This window comes from Arvicanthis niloticus, chromosome 12 (assembly GCF_011762505.2).
Source record: "Arvicanthis niloticus isolate mArvNil1 chromosome 12, mArvNil1.pat.X, whole genome shotgun sequence".
Classification (NCBI taxonomy): Eukaryota; Metazoa; Chordata; class Mammalia; order Rodentia; family Muridae; genus Arvicanthis; species Arvicanthis niloticus.
The window spans coordinates 69,026,039-69,048,461 of NC_047669.1; the positions used below are offsets into that span (position 1 = coordinate 69,026,039).

The following is a 22,423-nucleotide window of genomic DNA, read 5'->3' on the forward strand; positions in this document are numbered from 1 at the left end:
TATGTGGAAGAGGCTCCAGGAAGATTCTAAGAGTCAAAGGTGATGGATGACTGCGAGGAAATGGTGTCATCCACATCAACAGACACTGTGACAGCACACACAAGACCTGCACAGGGTTAAGACAGACAAAATCCCAGCTCAGAGAAGGGGAAATGGATACAAGACGTCATTTGTGATACATGAACTGGACCTAGGCCCTCACATATATAGCAGATGTGCAGCTTGGTCTTCATGCGGGTCCCACACAACTGTAGGTAGGGGAAGCTGCCCCTGACTCTGTGGGCTGCCTTATCTGGCCTCCGTAGGAGAGATGTTCTGCAGTGATTTGAGGTGCTAGGGTAGGCTGATAGCCAGAAAGACGTCCCTGTTCTCAGAATAGAAGGGGAAGGGACTATGGGGGAGGGGTTTGTGAGGGGAGGACGGGGAGGAGGGGGCTGCAATAAAGATGTAAAGTGAGTGAATAAACAAACAAATAAATAAATAAATAGAAAATGAAGTTGCTTGTGATTGATCCCCCTAGGAGAGTAAAACTCAGTTCTCACATTAAGAGTCACTGTTTATATCAACGACACTTCAATTCTGTCTTATTGGTATGTGTGGAAGTGGGGAGTTGAGGGAGAGAAAAAATATTATTAAATATATTGCCTGTTAATTTTCAAAAAACATTAGATGGAAAAGAGTTTATCAACCATATTAATGGGGGAAACATGAATATAACCTGGAAAATCCCATTTTGGGGTTTATGATGCAAGAGAAATGAAAACTTATCTTCAAAAACAGACACATTCATTGATTATAGTAGCATTGTCAATCATAGCCCAGAAGTAGCAATATCATAATGTTTATCAACAGAGGAGCAAATGTGGTACTATTCACAACAGAATACTTTTCAACCAACTGATAGTGGTCCACACAAATTCAAGTGTGGCTACACAGTGAACCAACAACCTAGGCAACTTAGTGAGATGTGCTATGGAGGTGTGGGGGAGGGGAGGCACTGGGACGTGACTGCTAAGAGGCACAGTAGTACTGAGTGCTAAGCTCTGAGGATGACAACAGCTTCCTAACTGTAACTAATCTAAAATGTGAGTTTGCACTTTACACAGATGAATGTCACAATATGTTAAATAGAGCGCTCTCTCAGTAAAAATACAAAACATGTGCTGGAATACTGCATGGCACTGAACAACACAACTGCCATGTTTTAATGTAATACATATTTCTGCCAGGCGGTGGTTGCACACGTTTAGTCCTAGCACTAGGGAGGTAGAGGCAGGCAGATCTCTGAGTTCCAAGCCAGCCTGGTCTACAGAGTGAGTTCCAGGATAGCCAAGGATACAAGGGAAAGCTAGTCTCAAAACAAAACAAAACAACAACAACAACAAAAAAAAAAAAAAAAAAAAAAAAAAAAAAAAAAAAAACCAACAAAACAAACCAATATATTTATAAAACAAGGAGGAAATACACACAGGACTGTCTCCAGTTCAATCCAGTTTGCTAAGGGTTTCTTGAGAAGTTAAGGCATCCCATGATTGGAAACCATTACAGTTTTTTTAAACTGTCTCAGTTCATTTCAGAATACAGCTAATTACATCTTCTGTGACACTCTGGTTAGTTTGTTTGTATCTCCTTTCATATCTCTGGCTCAATAATAAACGCTGTTCATGCGCAGGACCTGCACAGGTCTGTACCAGCTGGGGTCTTAGCACTGACAGGAGAAGTTCCAATCGAGAACCACTTGCAAATGTAGACTTCATTTTCTTCAAGGAAGTTCCACTGGAGAAACAAACTACTCTTAGGAGTAGGTCCCGGGACCTCAGCAGATGGCCATCAGAAACAAAAATGGCATCTTTGGAGGATTTTTTCCCTCTCATAATGTTGTTTTTTGTTATTTGTTTGTTATTTGCATTTTGTTGTTTGTTTGTTAGTTTTTTCTACCTTATAGGTCCTTTGTGTATATTATGGTTTCCAGTTTTGAGTATTTATGGGATTACTGAGTGTGTGAACCTGTGTGTATGTTTCTTGTGCTTTTTCTTTGGCTGTTTTTCTTGGATGCCTGTTTGTTTTATAAAGAGAAACAGAAAGAGTGTGGAAGTGGATGGGAAGGGAGGGAAGGAGGAACTGGAGCAGCAGGGGAAGTAAGGCTGTAATCAGAATATACTGCATGAAAAAAATATTTTCAATAAAAAAAAAAAAAGTGCTGTTGCTGGGCACTGTGGTCTATGCCTTTAATCCCAGCATTCACAAGACAGAGGCAGAGCTGCCGAGTTCCAGGCCACAGCTACATAGTAAGACCTTGTATTTACATTTTAAAAATAAGTTTCTGTACAATCTTTTTCAGTTCCTGCCTATCTTTTTTTTTTTTTTTTTGAGTATAGAATAGTTTATTCAGGGCATAGGGAGGGAAGTTGAGAGACCAGCAAAGGCAGAGAAAAGCGGAGGGACAGAGAGACAGAGAGACAGAGAGAGAGAGAGACAGACAGACAGACACAGAGAGAGACAGACAGAGAGAGAGAAACAGAGAGGGGGAGAAGAGTAGAGGCTGGCCATGAGCACATGGAGAGAGGGGGAGGGAATGGGGAGAGTGTGGGGGCAGGAAGGGAAGAGCAGGAGAGGAGCAAGAGCAGTCCCTGCCTATCTTGACAATCAGAACCACGGTGAATGTCCATTTTCCTGATATGAGAAAGATGGTGACTTTTAAGATAACAAATTTCATACACACCAAACTCTAAATTTGATGTTAATTTTTGAACATCAATAATATTTTAGGAACAAATCTAAAAGCTTCAAAAAGACTCTTAAAATACATCAGCAAATAATAGTAGCATAAGTAGTAAAGCTATGAACAGTTGGACAAGGAACAACGCATTCTGTTAGCAACCGGATCAGTGCTGCCCCAGGACGATCCTCTCCTAAACACACAGATATAAGAATGCACCGACTTACCCAGCCACGGTGGCAAGAGTGTACAAACTAATACACTTGTAGTAGGGCATGGCTGTAAGCAACAACATAGAGTATAGTTGAAAAATTCTGAAAAATTGGTTGAAAAAGAATGTCAAGAACATTTTAAGCGCCTTTGAAGCAAGAAGTTCTCAGCTAAGTCCTTTCCTGTTGATGTAAGAGAAGAAACTTACCAAGGCTGATTAAACCAAAGTTTGACATTGGAATAAGTGTACATTTGTATTCCCAGCACTCAAGAGGGTGAGGCAGGAGGATGCACATGTCTTGAAACCAACATGAGACCAACATGAGAGCAAGGTCACGTCTCAAAACTGACAAAAAGGGTTTTGCTGTTGCTGTTTATTTTTTAAATAAAGTGTATTTCTAAAGAAGTAAAAGCTAAAACTGCATGACGGCACACACCTGCACTGCTAGGAGTGTGGAGGCTGAGGCAGCCGACCTGAGTGCACACCCAGGCTGGACTACATAACACCATTCTGTCTGACAGTGAGAGGAGAGCAGAGTGAGGAGAGCAGAGATGGCTCTTCCGATATGTGAAGTAACAGAGACATCTAGTGGCCTATGCAGCAACTGCACATTACTAGTCTATTACATTAGGATAGATATTACAAAGGCTACTTTGCTGGATTAAAGTTTTGATGGGGAGGAAAGACTGCTCAGGACACTTGGCAGCCTTTCAAAGACTGTCTTCAGATCACAGGTTTTCAGTAATGTAACATCTGAATCTGTGCAGCAAGTTGGTGGCTTCCGAATCAGCAACACCTAATTCCGATTATCTAAATTCACCATTAGAACAAATCTAAATCATACAGAGATCTTTCCCTGAAGTACAGAAATAGTTGAGTACATTCTGTTAGCAGAGAAAAAATCACCCAGACTCATTTCCAAGATGCAGTCCTGGGGACAGAAGTGTGCACTTCAAAGAGTATGTGATCTTACAGCAGGTGGGTGAGCCTGGCTGGCCAGGCTTAGATTAGATGCATGGCAGTCCCACTCGGAGTCACACAGATAGGAAGGAAGGTTCTTTGAGAAACATTCAGCGATGGAACAGCCCAAAACTGTCACATGGGTCTATTCCATAACACCCACCCAGCCCCTAAGAGTTCTGTATGTATTTACCTGAGATGAAGCAGCTTTGAAGAAAGTAAGTATTAACTTCCAAGTAAGAAGGTATCCCAGAACGTAGCAGAAGTCCTCACTCAGTGGCCTGATGGTGACTATCTGTCCCACAGGAACACAGCCCAAGACACTCTCCAGCAGTTCCTCCTGCGTGCTGAGAAGAGACACCAGCGCGGCCGGAGGCGACCTGGGAAACAATCATCACTCAGTACCATTTACTTGTCTGTTGAGAAATTCATGGCACTTACAAACTTCAGTTGTTTAAACAAAGAAAATCTTCCCCTGTTTTCCAAAATAAAATGAATTTCCATGCTGTAAAAAGACGCTGCATGTCAGCACCCGAATACAGCTAGCTGTAGAAAACACCTACCCTAACTTTCTGTTTATAATTAAGAAAACCAGTCACACGGCCAGAGAACAAGTGATTTCTATCAAAGCAGGTCAGGGAAGACTAGCCGAGCCCTTAGGAGCCCTGTACCAACGAGGAGGAAGAGACACGAGCCTCACCTTACTGTCCATCCTACTGTCTTACTTACAGTTACAGCATGTCACATAGGTCACAATTCATCCAAAGGATAAACTTTTAGTCCGAGTATCTGTATTCTGCAAAGGTGACATTCCCGTTAACTCAGTGCCATTTTCATGTGGACTGAGGGGTCTTAGAAAGTGAAGTTCTCACTGGCCTTTCAGAATCTTCTCCACAGCACTCTAACCTGGTTCTTCCTTTTCCTTTAGTGTACTTTCCCTGTGGGCGTCCAGCTGCTAACACATGAAGCTAGGCTTTCTCCAAGCTTCTGCCATGTCATGGCCCCGGTGGTAACAACTTCCGCTACTATCTTACAAACATCACGTGAAATCACTTCCCACAACACCATCCAGAACTGTTAGCTAACTTCTGCAACGACCGACTCTACCTCAGCCTGCTTCTCTCTGCAATTTATACTATGGATGAGCTGGTGGCACACTGTGTCCTAGCAAATGCTGTCCTAAGTCCTTAGTGACTCCATCTTCACAGGCTGTACACAGTGTATGCATGGATGCACTGTTTGCCCAGAAGAACATGCTCATGGGAGCCTCCTTTACCACTTTGCAGCTTATTTCCTTCAGACAAAGTCTTCTTTCTCACTGAGCCCACACTCAACACTCACTGCTGAGGCTACTCTTATGGAAGCAAGCTCAGAGGACCTGTCTCCGAGTCTGTCTCTGACTCCTCTTTCCCCAATCGGGGGTAACAGGCACATGTGGCCATACATGGCTTTGATGTCGGTACTAGGGATTCCAACTAAGGGCTTATGCTTCATGGCAAGGGCTCTTACGTACTGATCCAGTTCCCTCACCCAAGAATCCCATTTTTCAGGCCATCTCTTAGCCTGTCCTTAGCTACTGTTCTAGCTTCACCTTCAGAGCTTGCAGAATATCCGACTAAAATAATGAGTGACACACACTGAAGCCACCTTTTCTATGTATCCTTCAACAGTCATCCCTCAGTGTCTGTGCTCACTGTTTCTTCAATGCAATCCAATGTTGACACACTGTCTATGCTTTGTCTTGGCACCTGTCGCACATTATACACTCTACTACAGAGCAGCGGCACCCATTAAAAACAACGTGTGCCGGGCAGTGGTGGTGCACACCTTTAATCCCAGCACTTGGGAGGCAGAGGCAGGCGGATTTCTGAGTTTGAGGCCAGCCTGGTCTATAGAGTGAGTTCCAGGACAGCCAGGGCTACACAGAGAAACCCTGTCTTGAAAAACCAAAAAGAAAAACAATGTGCTTACTATACACTGTACTTGCCCCTCAGCACTGATACTCTGTGTATAAAATATCAATCAATAGATACCCCAACTGCTTCATTATTTCCACAGTGACTACATGGCCAAAGAGGTTTAACAAACAACAGCATATTGAATATGATCAGAGAGAATTATGGGGGTAGTGGAGACTGCTCCGCAGTTCACAGCACTGAGGCTCCATTCCCAATGCCCACATGGCATCTCATAAGCATCTATAACTCTAGTTCCAGGGATAGGATACACTCCTCTGGACTCTGTAGGTACCAGACACACATGTGCTACAATGTCATAAATACAGACAAAACACCGACCAAGTAAAGTAAGGAAATAGCAAAAAAGAATCTTTAACATGAACTTTGGGTTTCATTTGCCTTTTGGAACTTCCAAAGGATATGCATGCAGAACTAGTACAAATCGGAAGTCAGAGGTTTTCTGCATTTCAGTTTCCTAAAGTCAGGATGCAAATTACAAGAATGGGGCAAACCAAGATGTACGGGAAGTGGGACTGGGATACCTGAGTGTGTGAGGCTCTTACTGTACAAGTGTAAGGCCCCGGCTTTGTATTCCCAGAGTGTGAAGCTGGGTATAAGAGCATATTTCTGATCCCAGCCCTCATAGAGCAAGATGGGAGGTAGAGACAGGAGAATTCATACCCAGTGGCTAGTGGGGTCAGCTAGCAGAGCAATTTGCAACAGCAAAGAAGAGGCTATCACAGACAAGATGGAAATCCAGGACCAACACCCTAAGATTGTCCTGTAACCTACACAGACACACACACACACACACAAACACACAGACACACACACACACAGACACACACACACACAGACACACACACACACAGACACACACACAGACACACACACACACACACACACAGACCAACCATGGCACACATCACACTCACACAAGCAAACACTCAAAAAAAAAAAAAAAAAAAAAAAAAGTGAGATGAAAGCAAACAAGCTAAAACCGCTTACAAGGCTGGTTCTTCCTCTTCATCTCCATATGACCTCAGATTATCCTGATCATGCTGTGGCAATTCAGGCATCAGTCTGAAAAGCAGGACATCGCTTTAATACATGTATAAGCAATTGCTGCTAACCTGTGCTTACAGGCCTAAGAGCATACTTTGTGGTGAGTGTATCACTTAATAATTCCTTTCCAAAATAATTACCTACAGACAAGCCTGTATAAATACGAACTACAAAGGGACAACACGATTAAAACCTTGTCCTCTCTATCACTAGGACATGTATAATCCAGATTCCTGCCTCATTTAACTTTTTTAAAGATTAAAAATACAATCTAGGGGCTGGAAGAGTGGCTCCATGGATAAAAAAAAAAATATGAACTAAACATGCATCATGTTTCAGAGACCAAATACTTCTCCAACTGAAGATGCCTCACTTGTAGAGCATGCGATACGCAGCGATCTGCACAGGTCTGGCTCTGAAGAGGAGCAGTGGGCTCAAAGTGTTTAGCAGAGTCTGCAGGTGCTCTGGCAAGTTTGTTTTCTGGCTGCCAACCAATCTGGCAGGGAGCTTGTGACTCAGCAGCTGGTCCTTGGAGATGTATGTCAGTGTTTCACACATGGGTTTCAGCATTGCGTTCTGAAAGGACGTTTCAGATAGGCCTTTATTTTTTCCTGATATGGAAATGAAGAAACATACATAGCTCATAAGAACACAAGTAGGTTGAACAAATGTCATTTATGAAAACCAGCTACAACCATGACAAAAGTCCTCACTGGAAGTAAAGGATATGTTTCTGTTACCCTCAACTGTTATAATGGCCTCTACTACACTTGTTAAAAAGGCAGTAGCTGTCTAGAAGGTTTCTAGTGCTGTACATCTAGTGCTGAATTATCGTACTTTAACTTGCAACGATTTCTCAATACCAAGCCATCTTTTTTTGTGTCGTTTTGTGTCTGTACTATGATACAGCAGCATAGAGACTGCCTCTAAGAAACCAAGCTTATTTATTTCCAATAATTATCATTATTATGCCCCTTTGTACTTACCTATAGTATTTACCAAAAGAGGTAATAGCAAACTGTGGATGCCTTTAGAAAAAAATTCTTTCCACTCACTGATTAGATTTACAGGAAGATTTTCAACAGTATCTGGAGTTATTGAGTCAAAAAAGGCACTGAGATCACAAGCCAGATCAAAGCTGACACAGGCAAACAGCTGTACAAGTGGAACAGAATACAAAGCCTGGTTCTCACTGGTTGTCTAAGGAAAGAATAGAAATAAAATAGGTAAGCAGGGTGCTACCCGAACACCACAAACAGTACAGGATGAAGATCTGAATCATTCTGAATCAGAGGAAAAAGAGAAGGAAAAAAAGGAAGAGAAGGTATGTTTACATCAAACAACTTTCAAAAATACCAGGAATTTAACAATTATCGATGAACAGATTATTCTGAAAGGAACTTTATATCTGTAAAGTATAGAAGAAAATACTATTTGCATTTGCCAAGTACAATACATTAAAATAAAGAAATTCAGGACGAGATAGCTAAAATGCTACCTCACACAGCAGGGAACCAGGCAAAAGCAGACTTGGACCACATCAGCCTGGAGTGACTTTGCTGTCCATCTCCAACCTATTTCACAAGTTACTGTTTTTCTAGTTGTGTTGGTTCATAAAAGAACACTAATTCCCCACTCAATGTCTTTATCCTTCATAAATTACTTTGGTCATATTGCACAGTGTGCTTTAAAAATAACTATACCCCAAGAGACAAAAAGAAACAAAAAAACCCAAAACCTTGCCATGATGAAATCTAACCTGAAAAGGCTGTGTTGTAAATACTAAATTAAACCAAGTTAATGGAAGATTTTAAATGCAATTTGGAGATCTGAAACCACTGTCCTTTTCCTGGTCTATCTAGCAATGGCTAGTGCAAAAACAACTACTAAATATTTTAATATTTTTTAAACAAAGTATTTTACATGTTTTCTCTACAAAAAAGCCAATCATGATTTAAAGACAGAATAAAGGGTCAAGACATACAGGAGTGTGCAAAGGCCCAACAGAGGTGATGACACATCACGCTAACTTACCTCCAACCAAGCCAACATGGAACACATGATGAAATCCCATTCACTCTCTGCTAGCGGGTACGAGCAGTACTTCAGAAACAAGGAAAGGAACCGCATGATCTCTATGTTTAAACCAAGGACCTCTGGACTTGCTTCCGATAGATTACTGTGATAAAGGCAAAGACATTCAATTAGAGAATATCCTATTTTAAATCAGGTATGCATAAATGATGCCTTAAATATCTAATATTTTGTTAATTCAAAAAAACTGTAAGTATAAACTACAGAATCTGGGCCCACATTCTATATGAGAATAAAGTATTACCTACCAACTGAAAAGAAAAATATCCTCATGCTGTTTCCTCCAGCTTGTTATAATTTTTAATATACCATGCAATAGCTGTTTGTCATCTATACTTCTGGTTTGCAGGCAAGAATTGAAAATGGCAAGATGTCCAAAAGCTCCTAATGTAAAATCAGAGTGAAAAGGAAAATACATTTTAAACAGTGTCTATAAAACAAAAGTCTACTCTGAAAAACTAAAAATGCAATGCACAAGATGCTAACTCTTCTAAAAAGCTTGAGCCTGGTGTGATGTGTCTCCTGCAATCTCAGCACCTCAGAGGTGGAGGCAGGATGATGCTAGTGTCCAGACCAACCTGGGCTACACACCAGAGTGTGCCATAAAACCAATCTATCTCAAAGGTATTTACTACAGAGTCAACAGCTCATCAGTGCTGTAGCAGAGGCGTGCCCGTGACCACAGAGAATGGAGTTCCGAGAGGAATTAGAGAGGGCAGGAAACGCACGGCAGGAAATGCACGGCACTGGACTTCACATGAGTCTATTCTACTTCTATATAAAGAGGCCTTTTGTACTTAACCTTTCAAAAACAAACAACAAAGACACAGCTATAGAGTAAAACATTAAATAAAGTAGGAAATAGAACATATAGAATTATAAAATAAATACACTCACTCAAAAAGCACATATGCTTTCTGGTAAGCTTTTATATTACAAGATGTTCAAACTTCATAATGTAAAATGCAAAATAAAAATTTTGAAGCATTTTAAACCATACTACCATGAAACACAAAGTCTTCTTTGAAAGCCAAAACCTTTCTTGAGTAGTGCCCAAATGAATACTTTTAAAAATGGCTTATGTGAGTGAGGTTACACCAACCAGCTCACTAACTTTACTCCTAGGGTTTCAAAACCCATCCTCTTATAATCCAACATCCTTTGTCCCCAACTTCTCCCTTAAATGTCAGCTAAAGTGCACCATCTGCACTCATTCTGTATGCCAGGCAGGAATGGTTTCCGCACGCACACTCAAACATGGCCATTCCAGTCAGCATACACACTGCATACACACTCAAACATGGACATTCCAAACCACATACACACTCAAACATGGACATTCCGAACCACATACATGCTCAAACATGGACATTCCAAACCACATACATGCTTAAACATGGACATTCCAATCTGAATACACACTCAAACATGGACATTCCAAACCACATACATGCTTAAACATGGACATTCCAATCTGAATACACACTCAAACATGGACATTCCAAACCACATACACACTCAAACATGGACATTCCAAACCACATACATGCTCAAACATGGACATTCTGCATCACACTGGAGGGATTTCTTGGGAAATCAACACTGACACTGGGCAGCAGTGGAAACCCCACGTTTCTGCCATTCCCACAACAGTACAGGGTGCTCTGCTACAGTAATTACAACAGGATGTAACATGACTTCTGTCTCTCTGCAACAGGAACTGCATGGAGATACTTGTTAAATCAATAAACACATGAGCCAACATAGAGCAGAGTTCAAAAATGTTAGAATACTACAGAACTATTCTTTTACCTTTCTACATTCAATCATTGGTTGACTAGGGAGAAATGAGACACAGCTTTAAAAAGCTGTCCAGGTGGAAGGTTGAGAATATAAGCAGCTCGGTGGCAGAGTGCTTGTCTAACATGCAGAAGGCCTAGGTACCCCAGGATCACATGGTGAACAGCCATAGGTGGGGAATGAAGACTATGGGGCACCTCTGGATATAAGTTCTCTCAAGGCTATAGCACTTCTGTTCAAACACACTCACTGCACCTGTGCAGGGATTCATTGGAACAATTACCAACCTGGCAGGTAACAGAACTACGAGGAGGGAAGAAAGGAGCTCACGGACACTCTACCACTTGTACCTTTGTATTTACATACTAAAAAAATCCTTCTCTAACTGCAATAAATAATTAAAATGTAGAATGTTGCCCAGCAACTTACCATTAATACTGCAAAGGTCTTCTTTAGTCCAACCCAAAAAAGCAGGTATACATTGAGCACTAAATTCTTTCTTTTCTTCTTTAGACAAAAACGGACAGAGACTTTGAATGGTATGCAAATTACCTTCTGTTAGAGGGAAGAAACTGTTTAGAGAGAAAATGTTACTTATAGTTATTCTATGTGCAGAGCTATTTCACAAAATGATGTTATTCAGACTGTTCAAAAGGAAAACCAGTTCAATGCCAAAATACTTGTCAAAAAAAAAGACCCATTAGACGGAGAGCTGCTTTCCATGTTCTTATTTTTTATTTTGTTGCTTTTTCTCTTTGCTGCTTATTTCTCATATTTGAAATGAACATTTATAACTTTTCTAGGGTCTGATGATTTTTATCTTTTACTGTTATACCAATGGGTTGGACTGCAAACAGTCTAATAGTGGGATGTGTTTGTGCATCATTCACAAAGTCATGGGATCAATGTAAAACATCAAAGACGCTAACAAATAAGACCCCAAAATGTCCTATGCAGAATGGTGTCAATGAGTAAAACAGGGCATACACATCAGTAAGGCTTACTTTTTGTTTTTTCTTTTATTACTTCCTATAAGTGAATCAATCTACCTCAAATAAAATTGCTTAATTTTTAAATAAGATTTAAGAAACTGAAATCTAGTTAGCCCACACGGCATTCTAGGTAAGTCAGAAATTCAAAATGCTTGTTGGTAAGCCTCAGCCACGCACTAATCGGAAGGCTGAGCTTCCCGGCATACCCACAATCCACTTGTCTTACACATTTCCTGTACTCTGGCCTGCACTTTCACACAGTGGTCCCTTACTTAAGAAAAGAGGAGGGCTACAGAGATGACCTAGCAGGTTAGAGCATTTACTGCTCATACAGAAGACCCCGATTCAGTTCCCAGCACCCATGTGGCTGTTACAATCACCTGTAACCTTAGTTCCAAGAGATCTGAATGCCCTCTTCTGGACTCCATGGACACCAGGCACACACATGGTGCACATACATCCATGTAGGCACACATGAAATGAAGAGTTAAATGAGTCTGGGGGAAAGTAGCAGGAGGCCAGAGAAAGGAGGCCAAGAAGGAGCTATTGACAAAAAGAAAAATAGGAGCAGTTTTTTGCACTTCCACACAACAAATAAGGTGGTATGTGAAAAACAGTGGTTTTCCTATCGAAAGATTTATTTTATTTTATTTTATTTTATTTTATTTTATGTGTACTGGTATTTTGCTCGAATGTCTTTGTGCACCACTTATATGCCTGGTGCTTTCAGAGACCCGAAGTGGGTGTCGGATCCTCTGGATCTGGAGTTACAGATGGTTGTGAGCCATCCCGTGGGTGATGGGAACTGAATCCAGGTCCTCAGAAAGAGCAACACATGCTCTTAACTACTAAGTCATCTTTCTAGCTCCCTACCAAAGAAGTTCAGAGAAAATTAGGCTTATAAAACTTTTTATGAAATAAGTATACAATTTCATGAAGCGTAAAGTTAGAAATGCTTCATTCAAAAAAAGGACAAAAACAAAACAACAAAACACACTTAATTCCAGTACTCAAGCAGTCGAAGCAGGCAACGTGGTCTAGCAAGGTGAACCAGGGCAGCACAGTGAGACAACATGTCTCCAATCAAAGCCACACAAGTCTGTCAGTCTTTAGTTCTCACTTCCCTTAATTCAATCCCTCATTCCCAAAGCTTTGCTTTTTTGATGCACTACACTGGTCACTAACCACAGATGGAAAAAGTAACCCACTCTAATAATAAATTGCAGAGTGGAAACATAATAATTAAAAATACCTTTCTTTTCTTTTATAATACGGCTTTACTTCATCAGATGAAATACTTCGGGAAAGGATCAACTTAGCAATAATAAGAGACCAAAGTGTGCCGTTATTTCTAGATCTAAAAAAAGAGGCAAAATATGAATGTTAAATACAGATATACAGATAGAGACTGAACCAATCATTCTGAAAATTGTTAAGATTTTAAACCACTGATTTTCTGGATTCCTTCTATAGAATTAAATAAATTTAGATCACTAGGTCATCCAAAACTTCAAACTCAACTGCAAGTAATTAGCCAGAGGACTGGAGTCTGGGTAGTTCTTCACAACTGCACTGAGCTCTCACTCCCAGGCAGCAGCATCACACCTCAAGATCAGATGAGGGATGCCTTAAACATCCAACTGGAAGACCAGAAGCCACAGCTGGGAAAGGGATGTCTTGCAGAGAATAACCGAGTTTCAATGAAGGACAAAGAAGCACTATTAAATGCAGAGGAAAGGGAGCTGTGAGTATCTGGAGTTGGCTTTTCTCTTCTTTTCTTCTCTTTTGTCTTTTATGAGGAAGGGTCTCATTATGTAGAATTAGCTACCTGAATCTTGCCATGCAGACCAAACTGGCTCTAACTAACTCACAGAGATCTGCCTGCCTCTATCTCCCGCCTGCATCACTATACCCAGCTAGCTGTGTTAGTATGGACCAGTGTTCCAGAGGAAATCTGGTACCCTCATACTGTAATGCATATTCAGACTATTGGTAAACTAAAACAAACAAAAAGCCATTCAACATCTAACTACCATAATGCTACAAGAACTATTTTCATAATCTATTTTCCTGATCTGAAGAAGAGAAACTCATAGCTACAACATTAAGAAACATCTAAGTTACAGGTACAATTAAATTTAATTTGAAAGAAATGGGAAGATCAGACACATGTAACAAATTAAAACAGTGTCTTCAGCCCCCATAGACTCCTATGTCCGACTATTTGGCCCATAGGGAGTGGCACTAATAGGAGGTGTGTCCCTGTGGAGGTGGGGCTTTAAGGCCTCCTATGCTCAAGCTACACCCAGAATGGTAAAGCTGCCATCTGCTGGCTTTGGATCAAGGTGTGCGACTGTCAGCTCCTTCTCCAGCACCAAGTCTCCCTGCATGCTATCATGCTGCATGCTATCATGCTTCTCACCATGACGATAGGGGACAAACGCTCTGAAATTGCAAGCCAGCCCCAATTAAATGTTTTCCTTTTTAAGAGCTGTCTGGGTCATAGTGTCTCTTCACAGCAGTAAAACCCAAACTAAGACACTATTTAAACAGATTGAGATCAACGCTTTGACTGAAGCAAAAGCACAAACTGGGCTTACATCTTACAGAAGGGAAAGTCAATTTAAAAACAAACTGAAAAGAAATCTTACCTATCAAATAACAGCTGCAAGAGGCTAGAAGTATCACCAAGTACAGCTAAGTTGCTATAAGTTATATTCATTTTCTGAAGCATTCCACAAAATCCACTTAGAAAAGATGGCGGATTGTCGAGTTCTTCACACCACTGCAGTGAATACAGCAACTCTGCAACTAACAGAATGGACACAGCCAGTTATCAAAGGCACACAGTGTACAGAACCCAACGCTGACTGAACTGTCATGTACTATCTAAGCTTGTGGAAAGCTGAGTCTCAGGCTCTCCCCTGTCTCCTCCAAAACTTGTTGTGGGACAAGCTGATTTCCTAACTCTGTAACAAGGAGAAAGTCGGTAAGCAGCTGAGGGCACTGAAAACGTGGCGTTAAGATCAAGGAGAAAGCAATCTGCTTACACAACATAATTATTGTTTATCCCACACCCTAAAAATGCCTCTAATGGGAAAAGAGCACTAGCTACTCATTCATGTAGAGGATCAAGATGATGCAATGATGCTCCCCCTGGGTCTCTCCTTGAGTTAACAGCAGGTAGATGGCTTTATGTGCCTGCTTTGATATTTGATGCTATTCATTCTTTTATATGCAAGCCTTACTGGGGCGACACAGTTCTGACCAAGGCTCAACAGAAACTCAACTTACGCCTCAGGTGGGCTTCCCCAGTTGACTTCTGCTGGATATCTCTGTAAACTTAATTTGAAGATGCTACCATTTTTGTTTACTCTCTGGATGCAGTGATTGCTCAGTGTGAGGACGTTTTGCTATCTGCTACTTCCATCGGGTACTTGTTATTTCTTCTTTCACTTTTGCTTGCTAGAAAACACAGCCACCATAGATTCTCGGCACACAGAAGACATGGTGACTAGCCCTTGGAACACTTTCACCCGGCTACCCAATTCTAATAGCTGTGCTCACTCATAAAAATAGCTGGCAGCTGGTTTTCCAATTGCTTTGAGATTTGAAAGAATAATGAAAGTGACAACAGATGTCTGTCATTAAATAGTACCCTAACCCAAATCCTAACCCCAGGGTCTTGTGTCATGTACCTATAGTCCCAGGCACCAGAGAGGCTGAGGTGGGAGAAATTAGAGTCCAACATGGTAACTTAGTGAGGCCCCATATCAAAACAATACCACTCCTCTTCAGAACAGAGCCTAATCTACTAGACATGGAAAAAAAAAAAAAGCTGCTCCTCCTCTTCCTCCTTCTCTTCTCCTCTCTTCTCTTTCTCTCTGACTCATTCTGTCAAATATTCCTCTACCTCTCGATTACACATCAATTTCAGACATGGCTGCATTCTTCTACAAACTAAACTTACCTACATCGTTATGGATTAACTGATTGTTTGAAGGGTATGTCTGTATTTCAGACAGAGGGATTAAAAGTGTGTCTGTTCTTCTAGCCAGATCGCATCATCCTAGAAGGTCTTTGGATGTGATCCCTTGCCAGAACAGCCATGTTGATGGATTAAAATTCCTCTACATCTGGGGTTTCAAGTAGCCCAAGTTGGACTTGAAATCTCTATGTAGCTGAAGATGACTTGATACTCCTGACCCTCCAATATCTGCCTTGCTATTGTAAGGATTACAGTTGTACACACCACCTCACCAAGTTTAAGATCCTCCACAGGCCTGGTCCTAAAGCTGAGAGTTCATTTTTAACTGCTTGTCAGCTAGGGACAGACTTCTAAGGAAGAAAAAAATAGAGACACTTTTTAAAAAAATTTTTATAAACAGGTCTATCAATGGAATAGAATTGAAGACTCAGAAATAAGCCCACACACCTATGGACACTTGATTTTTAGTGAAGAAGCCAAAACCATTCAGTGGAAAAAAGAAAGCATCTTCAACAAATGGTGCTGGTCTAACTGGTGGTCTGCTTGTAGAAGAATGCAAATCGATATTATCTATCACCTAGTACTAAGCTCAAGACCAAGTGGATCCAGGACCCTCTCATAAAACCAGATACACTGAATCTAATATAAGAGAAAGTGGGAAAGAGCCTTGAACACATTCACGGGGGGGGGGGGGGGATTTCCTTTTTTTTGTTGTTTTTTTGTTTGTTTGTTTGTTTGTTTTTTCGAGACAGGGTTTCTCTGTATAGCCCTGGCTGTCCTGGAACTCACTCTGTAGACCAGGCTGGCCTCGAACTCAGAAATCCGCCTGCCTCTGCCTCCCAAGTGCTGGGATTAAAGGCGTGTGCTGCCACCGCCGGGCAGGGGGGGTAGGATTTCCAAAACAGAGTTCCAATGGCTTATGCTATAAGATCCCAACAATTGATAAATAGGACCTCATGAAACTGAAAATCTTCTATAAGGCAAAGGACACAGTCAATAGGAGAAAACAGCAATCTACAGATTGGGAAACGATCTTCACTAACACTACATCCAATAGAGGGCTCAATATGTAAAGAACTCAAGAGTTCGACTCCAAGAAACCAAATAACCCAGTTTAAAAAAGGGGTACAGAGCTAAACAGAGAATTCTCAACAGAGGAATCTCAAATGGCCGAAAAGCACTTAACGAAATGTGCATCATCCTTAGTCATCGAGGAAACGCAAATATAAATGATTCCACCTCACACCAATCGGAATGGCTAAGAACAAAAACCCAAGTGGCAGCAGATGCTGGCGAGGACGTAGAGAAAGAGGAACACTCCTCCATTGCTGGTGGGACTGTAAACTGGTGCAGCCACTCTGGACATCAGTGTGGCGGTTCCTCAGGAAACTGGACACAGTTCTACCTGAGGACCAGCTGTACCACTCCTGGGCATGTACTCAAAAGATGCCCCACCATGCCACAAGGACATATGCTCCGCTATGTTCATAGCAGCCTGATTTGTAGTAGCTAGAAGTTGGAAACAACCCAGATGTCCTTCAACCAAAGAATGAATAGAGAAAATGTGGTTCATTTACACAATGGAATATTATTCAGCTATTAAAAATGAGGACATCATGAATTCTACAGGCAAATGGTTGAACTAGAAAATACCATCCTGAGTGAGGTAACCCAGACCCAAAAGTACGTGTATGATAGAACCTTAGCATGGCTGTCCTCTGAGAGGTTCTACCAGCAGCTGATTTAGACAGGTGCAGATACAGCCAACCATTGCACTGAGGTTGGGGACCCCTATGGAAGTTAGGGAAAAGATTGAAGGAGCTGAAGAGGATTGCACAACCCCATAAGAAAAACAATACTATCAACGAATCCTGACCCCTCAGAGCTCCCAGAGCCTAAGTCACCAACCAAAGAGCCGGTCTGTGGCTCCCCGCACCGCACATATGTAGCAGAGGACTGCCTTGTCTGGCCCAGTGAGAAGATGTGCCTAATCCTTTAGAGACTTGATTCCCCAGAGAAGGGGGGTGGGGGTGGGGGTAAGGAAGAGGTGGGAGATGGAGAGGGGCAATGGGTAGGGTGTTACCCTCTCAGAAGCAAAGGGAAGATGAGATGGGGTGAAAAATTCCAGGAGGGAGGACGGGGAAGGTAGGCATCATTTGGATGTAAATAAATAAAATTAAATAAATAAATAAATGGGAGAAAAAGCTAGCTATTATTGTAGTGTACCTGACAAGTTATAAAAGGTAAAAAAGAAACTGAGCCAAGAGTGGAGATAGCACAAACCTTCAATCCCAACACTCAGGAGGAAGAAGAAGAGGCAGGCAGATCTCGTAGTTCAAGGTCAGACTGGTCTAAAAAATAAAAAAAAAGGAAGGGCTTGAGAGATAGTTCAGCAGTTAAGAGCACCTGCCATGTTTGGTTCCTAATATCCATGCCTGGTAGCTCACAGCTACCTAGCTATAGCTCTAACTCCAACAGTCCAACTTCTTTGGCCTGAGGGTATGTACATTCACATATACCCACACATATATTTAAAAATAAAAATAAATCTTAAAAACAAAAACACAGGGAAAAAAACCTAAGCGGTTCCCAGACTGAGACAAGAGCTTCAAGCCAACTAGACAGAAGCAGGATCCAATGTAAAGTACGAGGTAGACATGGGGGATGCAGTGGCACAGCCTTTGATCTCGGCCCTTGAGGTGGACACAGGAAGATCTCTGTGAGGCCAGCCAGGGCACATAGCAAGACCCTGCCTCAAAGCAGCAAACAAAAAGTAACCATGTGTCCCAATACAGACTGCTCTGCACTAAATCTCTTAGGACTGTTAGGACAGAACCAGAGTCCAGCACAAACTCCACCATCATAGGCTGGTAGCACAGAGACAGACAAAATGTATGTAAAATCACACACGGGTCACGGAGTCAGGAGTCTTAAAATCTAATCCTACCTTAACAAGCACCCATTAAATAGCAAAAACAATTACAGCATTTAGCTGAGAGCTGAGAAGACGACTAAATATCCCTTATCTAGAAATAGTAGCTTAGACCTATAATCCCAGCAATTTGGGACAGAGGCAAGTCCATCTCTCTGAGTATGAGTCCAGCCTGGTCTACATACCGGCTATGGCTGACTATACACTGAAACCCAATCTCAAAAAATATCAATCAATCAACCGAGAAAAACGACAATGATTAAATATTTCCATTGGTAGGTAAGGCAGGCTGAGATTTTTTGTCTCCCCCCACCAAAAAAAAAAAAAAAAAAAAAAAAAAAAGTGGGGCAAAGGGCTAGAGAGATGGCTCACTAGTTAAAAGCTAGTGCTACACCTCCTTAAGGCCTGGGTTCAGTTCCCAGTACCCATGTCAACCCACTCAAAACTGCCTGTAACACTAGCTTCGATGGCAATGTGAAATGGTCTTCTGGCTTCCAGGAGTACACACACGTACACAAGCAAACTGAAATAATACAGCAGCTTAACACAAGAACAAGTCATTAACTTCTAGTCTTATGTCTGGACAAAGACAGCAAAGTAAATTAAATGTGGCATTCAATTGCCAAATGAAGTTTCACCTTTCATTCACAAAACATGTATTCTCTCAAATGTATGCGCATTGTTTCTCTTGACTACTACTGCATATAGGACATACCTACAATACCATGAATGGGGACATATGCTGACATTCTAAATCCTGAGATTCAACATTTGAGTCCTTACTCGTCAGTAAAATACTTAGAGCTATGTGTGTAATAAATAGCACATATGTTCAACACCTAAGAGTAACTTCAGAATTCTGACATCACACCAGCTTCTTAAGGGCCTATGACCCGAGATAGCCTTCCTCTGATGTTACGGCAGCTTGACTAAAGTAACTGGCTTAAATAAAACTTGAATCAAACTATGCCAAACACCAAACAAGATCCTAAAGTGTCTGCTTTAACCATCACTGATACTTACTTATTTTCTCAAGGACATTGTTTTCTAGGGCTATTTTCTTTGTCCGTGCAGTCAAGATCATTTTGCTCAATAATGATGAAGTACACAAGTGATTGGGAACAGTCTTTGCATTTTGGTCCTTAAAATTGGTCTTAAAGCACTCATAATTTAAACTCAGCCTTCCCTCTAAAAGAGGTCTGTGTAGCCACTGTGAATAGAACACACTCAGTTATATGCAAATTCATATCCTAAATTGCTTACTATTTATTTCCGATTTCTGTTCACTATATTCATCCACTTTCTTTTGTTCATATGAAGCTACTAGAATATATAGTTTATGTAAAAGTGCAGTAGCTCAGAAGCTTGGTTTATATCCAAGCACTCAACACCATGCACACTTCAGGATTCCCTAAAAGAATCAGACCTTATTTCTCTTTGCATGAGGCTGATATCAGTGTCAAAAGGCATATTTTCATTAATAACAACTGTTATTAATGCTCAGAGACGTACGAGCAATGCAAGAAATCCTTTTAACTGTTTTTTCTACTCCAGGATAAAACAACTAAAACCTGAATGGACTAGAAATCCAGAATCAGATGCGCTCTGGAGTTAGACGCACCTCAACAGGAAGAGCCTGCCTCATTTTTTCCCACTCGCTGTCACTGGGCATTACACTTCCAATATAAACTCCAAGGAGAGAAGTGTCCTCACTCTCTACAAGAGCACTCAGCAAATCTCCAGCAGCAGACAAGAGGACCTGAAGACTAAAAACAATGCAAAGTGCTGTAGTTAGGGTACAAGCAGTTCCACAAGCTAGCACACATTAAACATCCAGTTAGAGTAACAGCACACTAGCAGAAAAGGACAAAGAAGTGCTTTGTCCTACTGCCCCATATACCTCAGACCGAGACTCAAAACTGTTCAGTCTCACATTATAAATGTGATGCTTCTATCTCAGGATGGAGTGGATGATTGCTTTCAGATAGAGAATGTCTGAAACACAACTACCTTCCTGAATAAGAGGATGATTATATATTTTACCCAATCCCAAAGAGAGTACATGCATTGTTTTCACGTTCCTTATATGGACAACTATGTAAAATATTCTTGTAACATAGTATCTCAAAAATGAACAGCCAAGGACAATTAGTATGTATGGTGGCCATTAAAGATCACTTAACAATCCAAAATATTTAACACAGAATAATACTACAACCTTGATACTGACTACAGATAGTTTATCAGGTAAATAACTGCTCTATTGACAACTTAAATGATTAATAAATATTAAGACAATTTTTTTTTTTTTAAATCTGGACAGCCTAGTTTTATAAGCGTCTTAAATAGATTGGAACTCACTAATCATGAGCTGTTTTTTTTTTTCCTTTTTAAGACTGGATTCTCACTATGTAGTCCAGAATGGCCTGAAATGTGTGATCCGTCTGAGGGCTAGGAGTGTGGGCATGCACTCCCATGGCCAGGAGACAGTATATAAGGGATCTTATATACTGTGCACAAAACGTTACCTTGTGTTATCCAAAGCTGAAGACTGAACCTGGTCCTTCAGCCACAGAACAGACAAACGTAGGAAGGTACTCTGCTCATATGTACTTGCAGTTTGATGGACCAATAAGTTTACGCCAGAAAGCAAAGTATTCTTCAGTTTACAGATCAGAAAATCTAAAAATCAAGGTATTAGCAATAATTTGTAATCTCACTGAATAAACTCTTTTCAGTATAAAACATTGGAAACAAATTTGCTGTAGATCTGAGATCTTTAAACTGTTATTTTAAAACAAAATACAAAGTTAAACTCATTACCAAAAGAAACTGACTGTCTTATTCACAGAATAATACAAGCTAGCCTGTACCATAATGCTGTAAAATGATAAGGTAGCCATTTTCCCTCTCCTACTTCCTGACCAAAAGGAGGTATCCTTCGACAGGTTATTTTTCCCAAATGAAAAGTTAATAGTAAAGAAAGGATTAGGGGAAGAGTGCTATCCATCAATGGTGTTCTTAGTTTTTGTTCATTTTTGTGACAAGGTCTCCCAGGTTAGCCCCGGCTGGCCTGGAGCTTACTATGTGAACTAGGTTGGCCTCAAACTCATAGCCTCTTTGGTCTGAGCCCACGAGTGCTGGGATTAAAGGCATGCACTACCATGCCCAGCCTCATCGATATTTCTTTTTTTTTTTTTTTTTCTGTTCCTTTCTCAGATAAACTTGAATACAAAGAGCAAAAACTCAGTTCTTACAAGACAATTTCAATTTCATTATTTCATAATCAAGACTTAATAAATTTTATAATAAAAGATTCAGTATTAGTATTGTTACCCCTTGATAAATGAGGAAATCGAGTCCTTGAGAAATGAGGTACAGCCTGGCAGTGGTCGCAAACGCCTTTAATCCCAGCACTTGGGAGGCAGAGGCAGGTGGATTTCTGAGTTGGAGGCCAGCCTGGTCTACAGAGTGAGTTCCAGGACAGCCAGGGCTACACAGAGAAACCCTGTTTCGAAAAAACAAAAAACAAAAAAAAAAGAGAGAGAGAGAGAGAGAGAGAGAGAGAGAGAGAGAGAGAGAGAGAGAGAGAAATGAGGTACAGCAGGCACAGTGGTACAACCCTTTCATCCCAGCACTAGAAAGGCAGACGCAAGCAGATCTCTCTGCTAGCCCTAAGCCTAATTACCTGAGTTCTACCCTGA

At 41.1% G+C, this 22,423-nt stretch overlaps 1 protein-coding gene across 1 annotated transcript in view; it reads right to left on the reverse strand.

The window, feature by feature from the left end:
* Positions 1 to 21,397, reverse strand: part of Ltn1 (listerin E3 ubiquitin protein ligase 1) — a 32,059-nt gene extending 10,662 nt beyond the window's left edge. The window contains exons 1-12 of the mRNA XM_034515585.1: positions 21,248 to 21,397; positions 20,341 to 20,485; positions 19,743 to 19,929; positions 14,451 to 14,610; positions 13,052 to 13,156; positions 11,237 to 11,379; positions 9,256 to 9,391; positions 8,948 to 9,092; positions 7,900 to 8,113; positions 7,287 to 7,524; positions 6,857 to 6,931; positions 4,084 to 4,270 (exon numbers count right to left, since the gene is read on the reverse strand). Coding sequence (XP_034371476.1) covers positions 4,084 to 4,270; positions 6,857 to 6,931; positions 7,287 to 7,524; positions 7,900 to 8,113; positions 8,948 to 9,092; positions 9,256 to 9,391; positions 11,237 to 11,379; positions 13,052 to 13,156; positions 14,451 to 14,610; positions 19,743 to 19,929; positions 20,341 to 20,391 — 1,641 coding nt within the window. The 5' untranslated portion in view covers positions 20,392 to 20,485; positions 21,248 to 21,397. The remainder of the gene's footprint in view (positions 1 to 4,083; positions 4,271 to 6,856; positions 6,932 to 7,286; positions 7,525 to 7,899; positions 8,114 to 8,947; positions 9,093 to 9,255; positions 9,392 to 11,236; positions 11,380 to 13,051; positions 13,157 to 14,450; positions 14,611 to 19,742; positions 19,930 to 20,340; positions 20,486 to 21,247) is intronic.
* Positions 21,398 to 22,423: the final 1,026 nt, after the last annotated feature.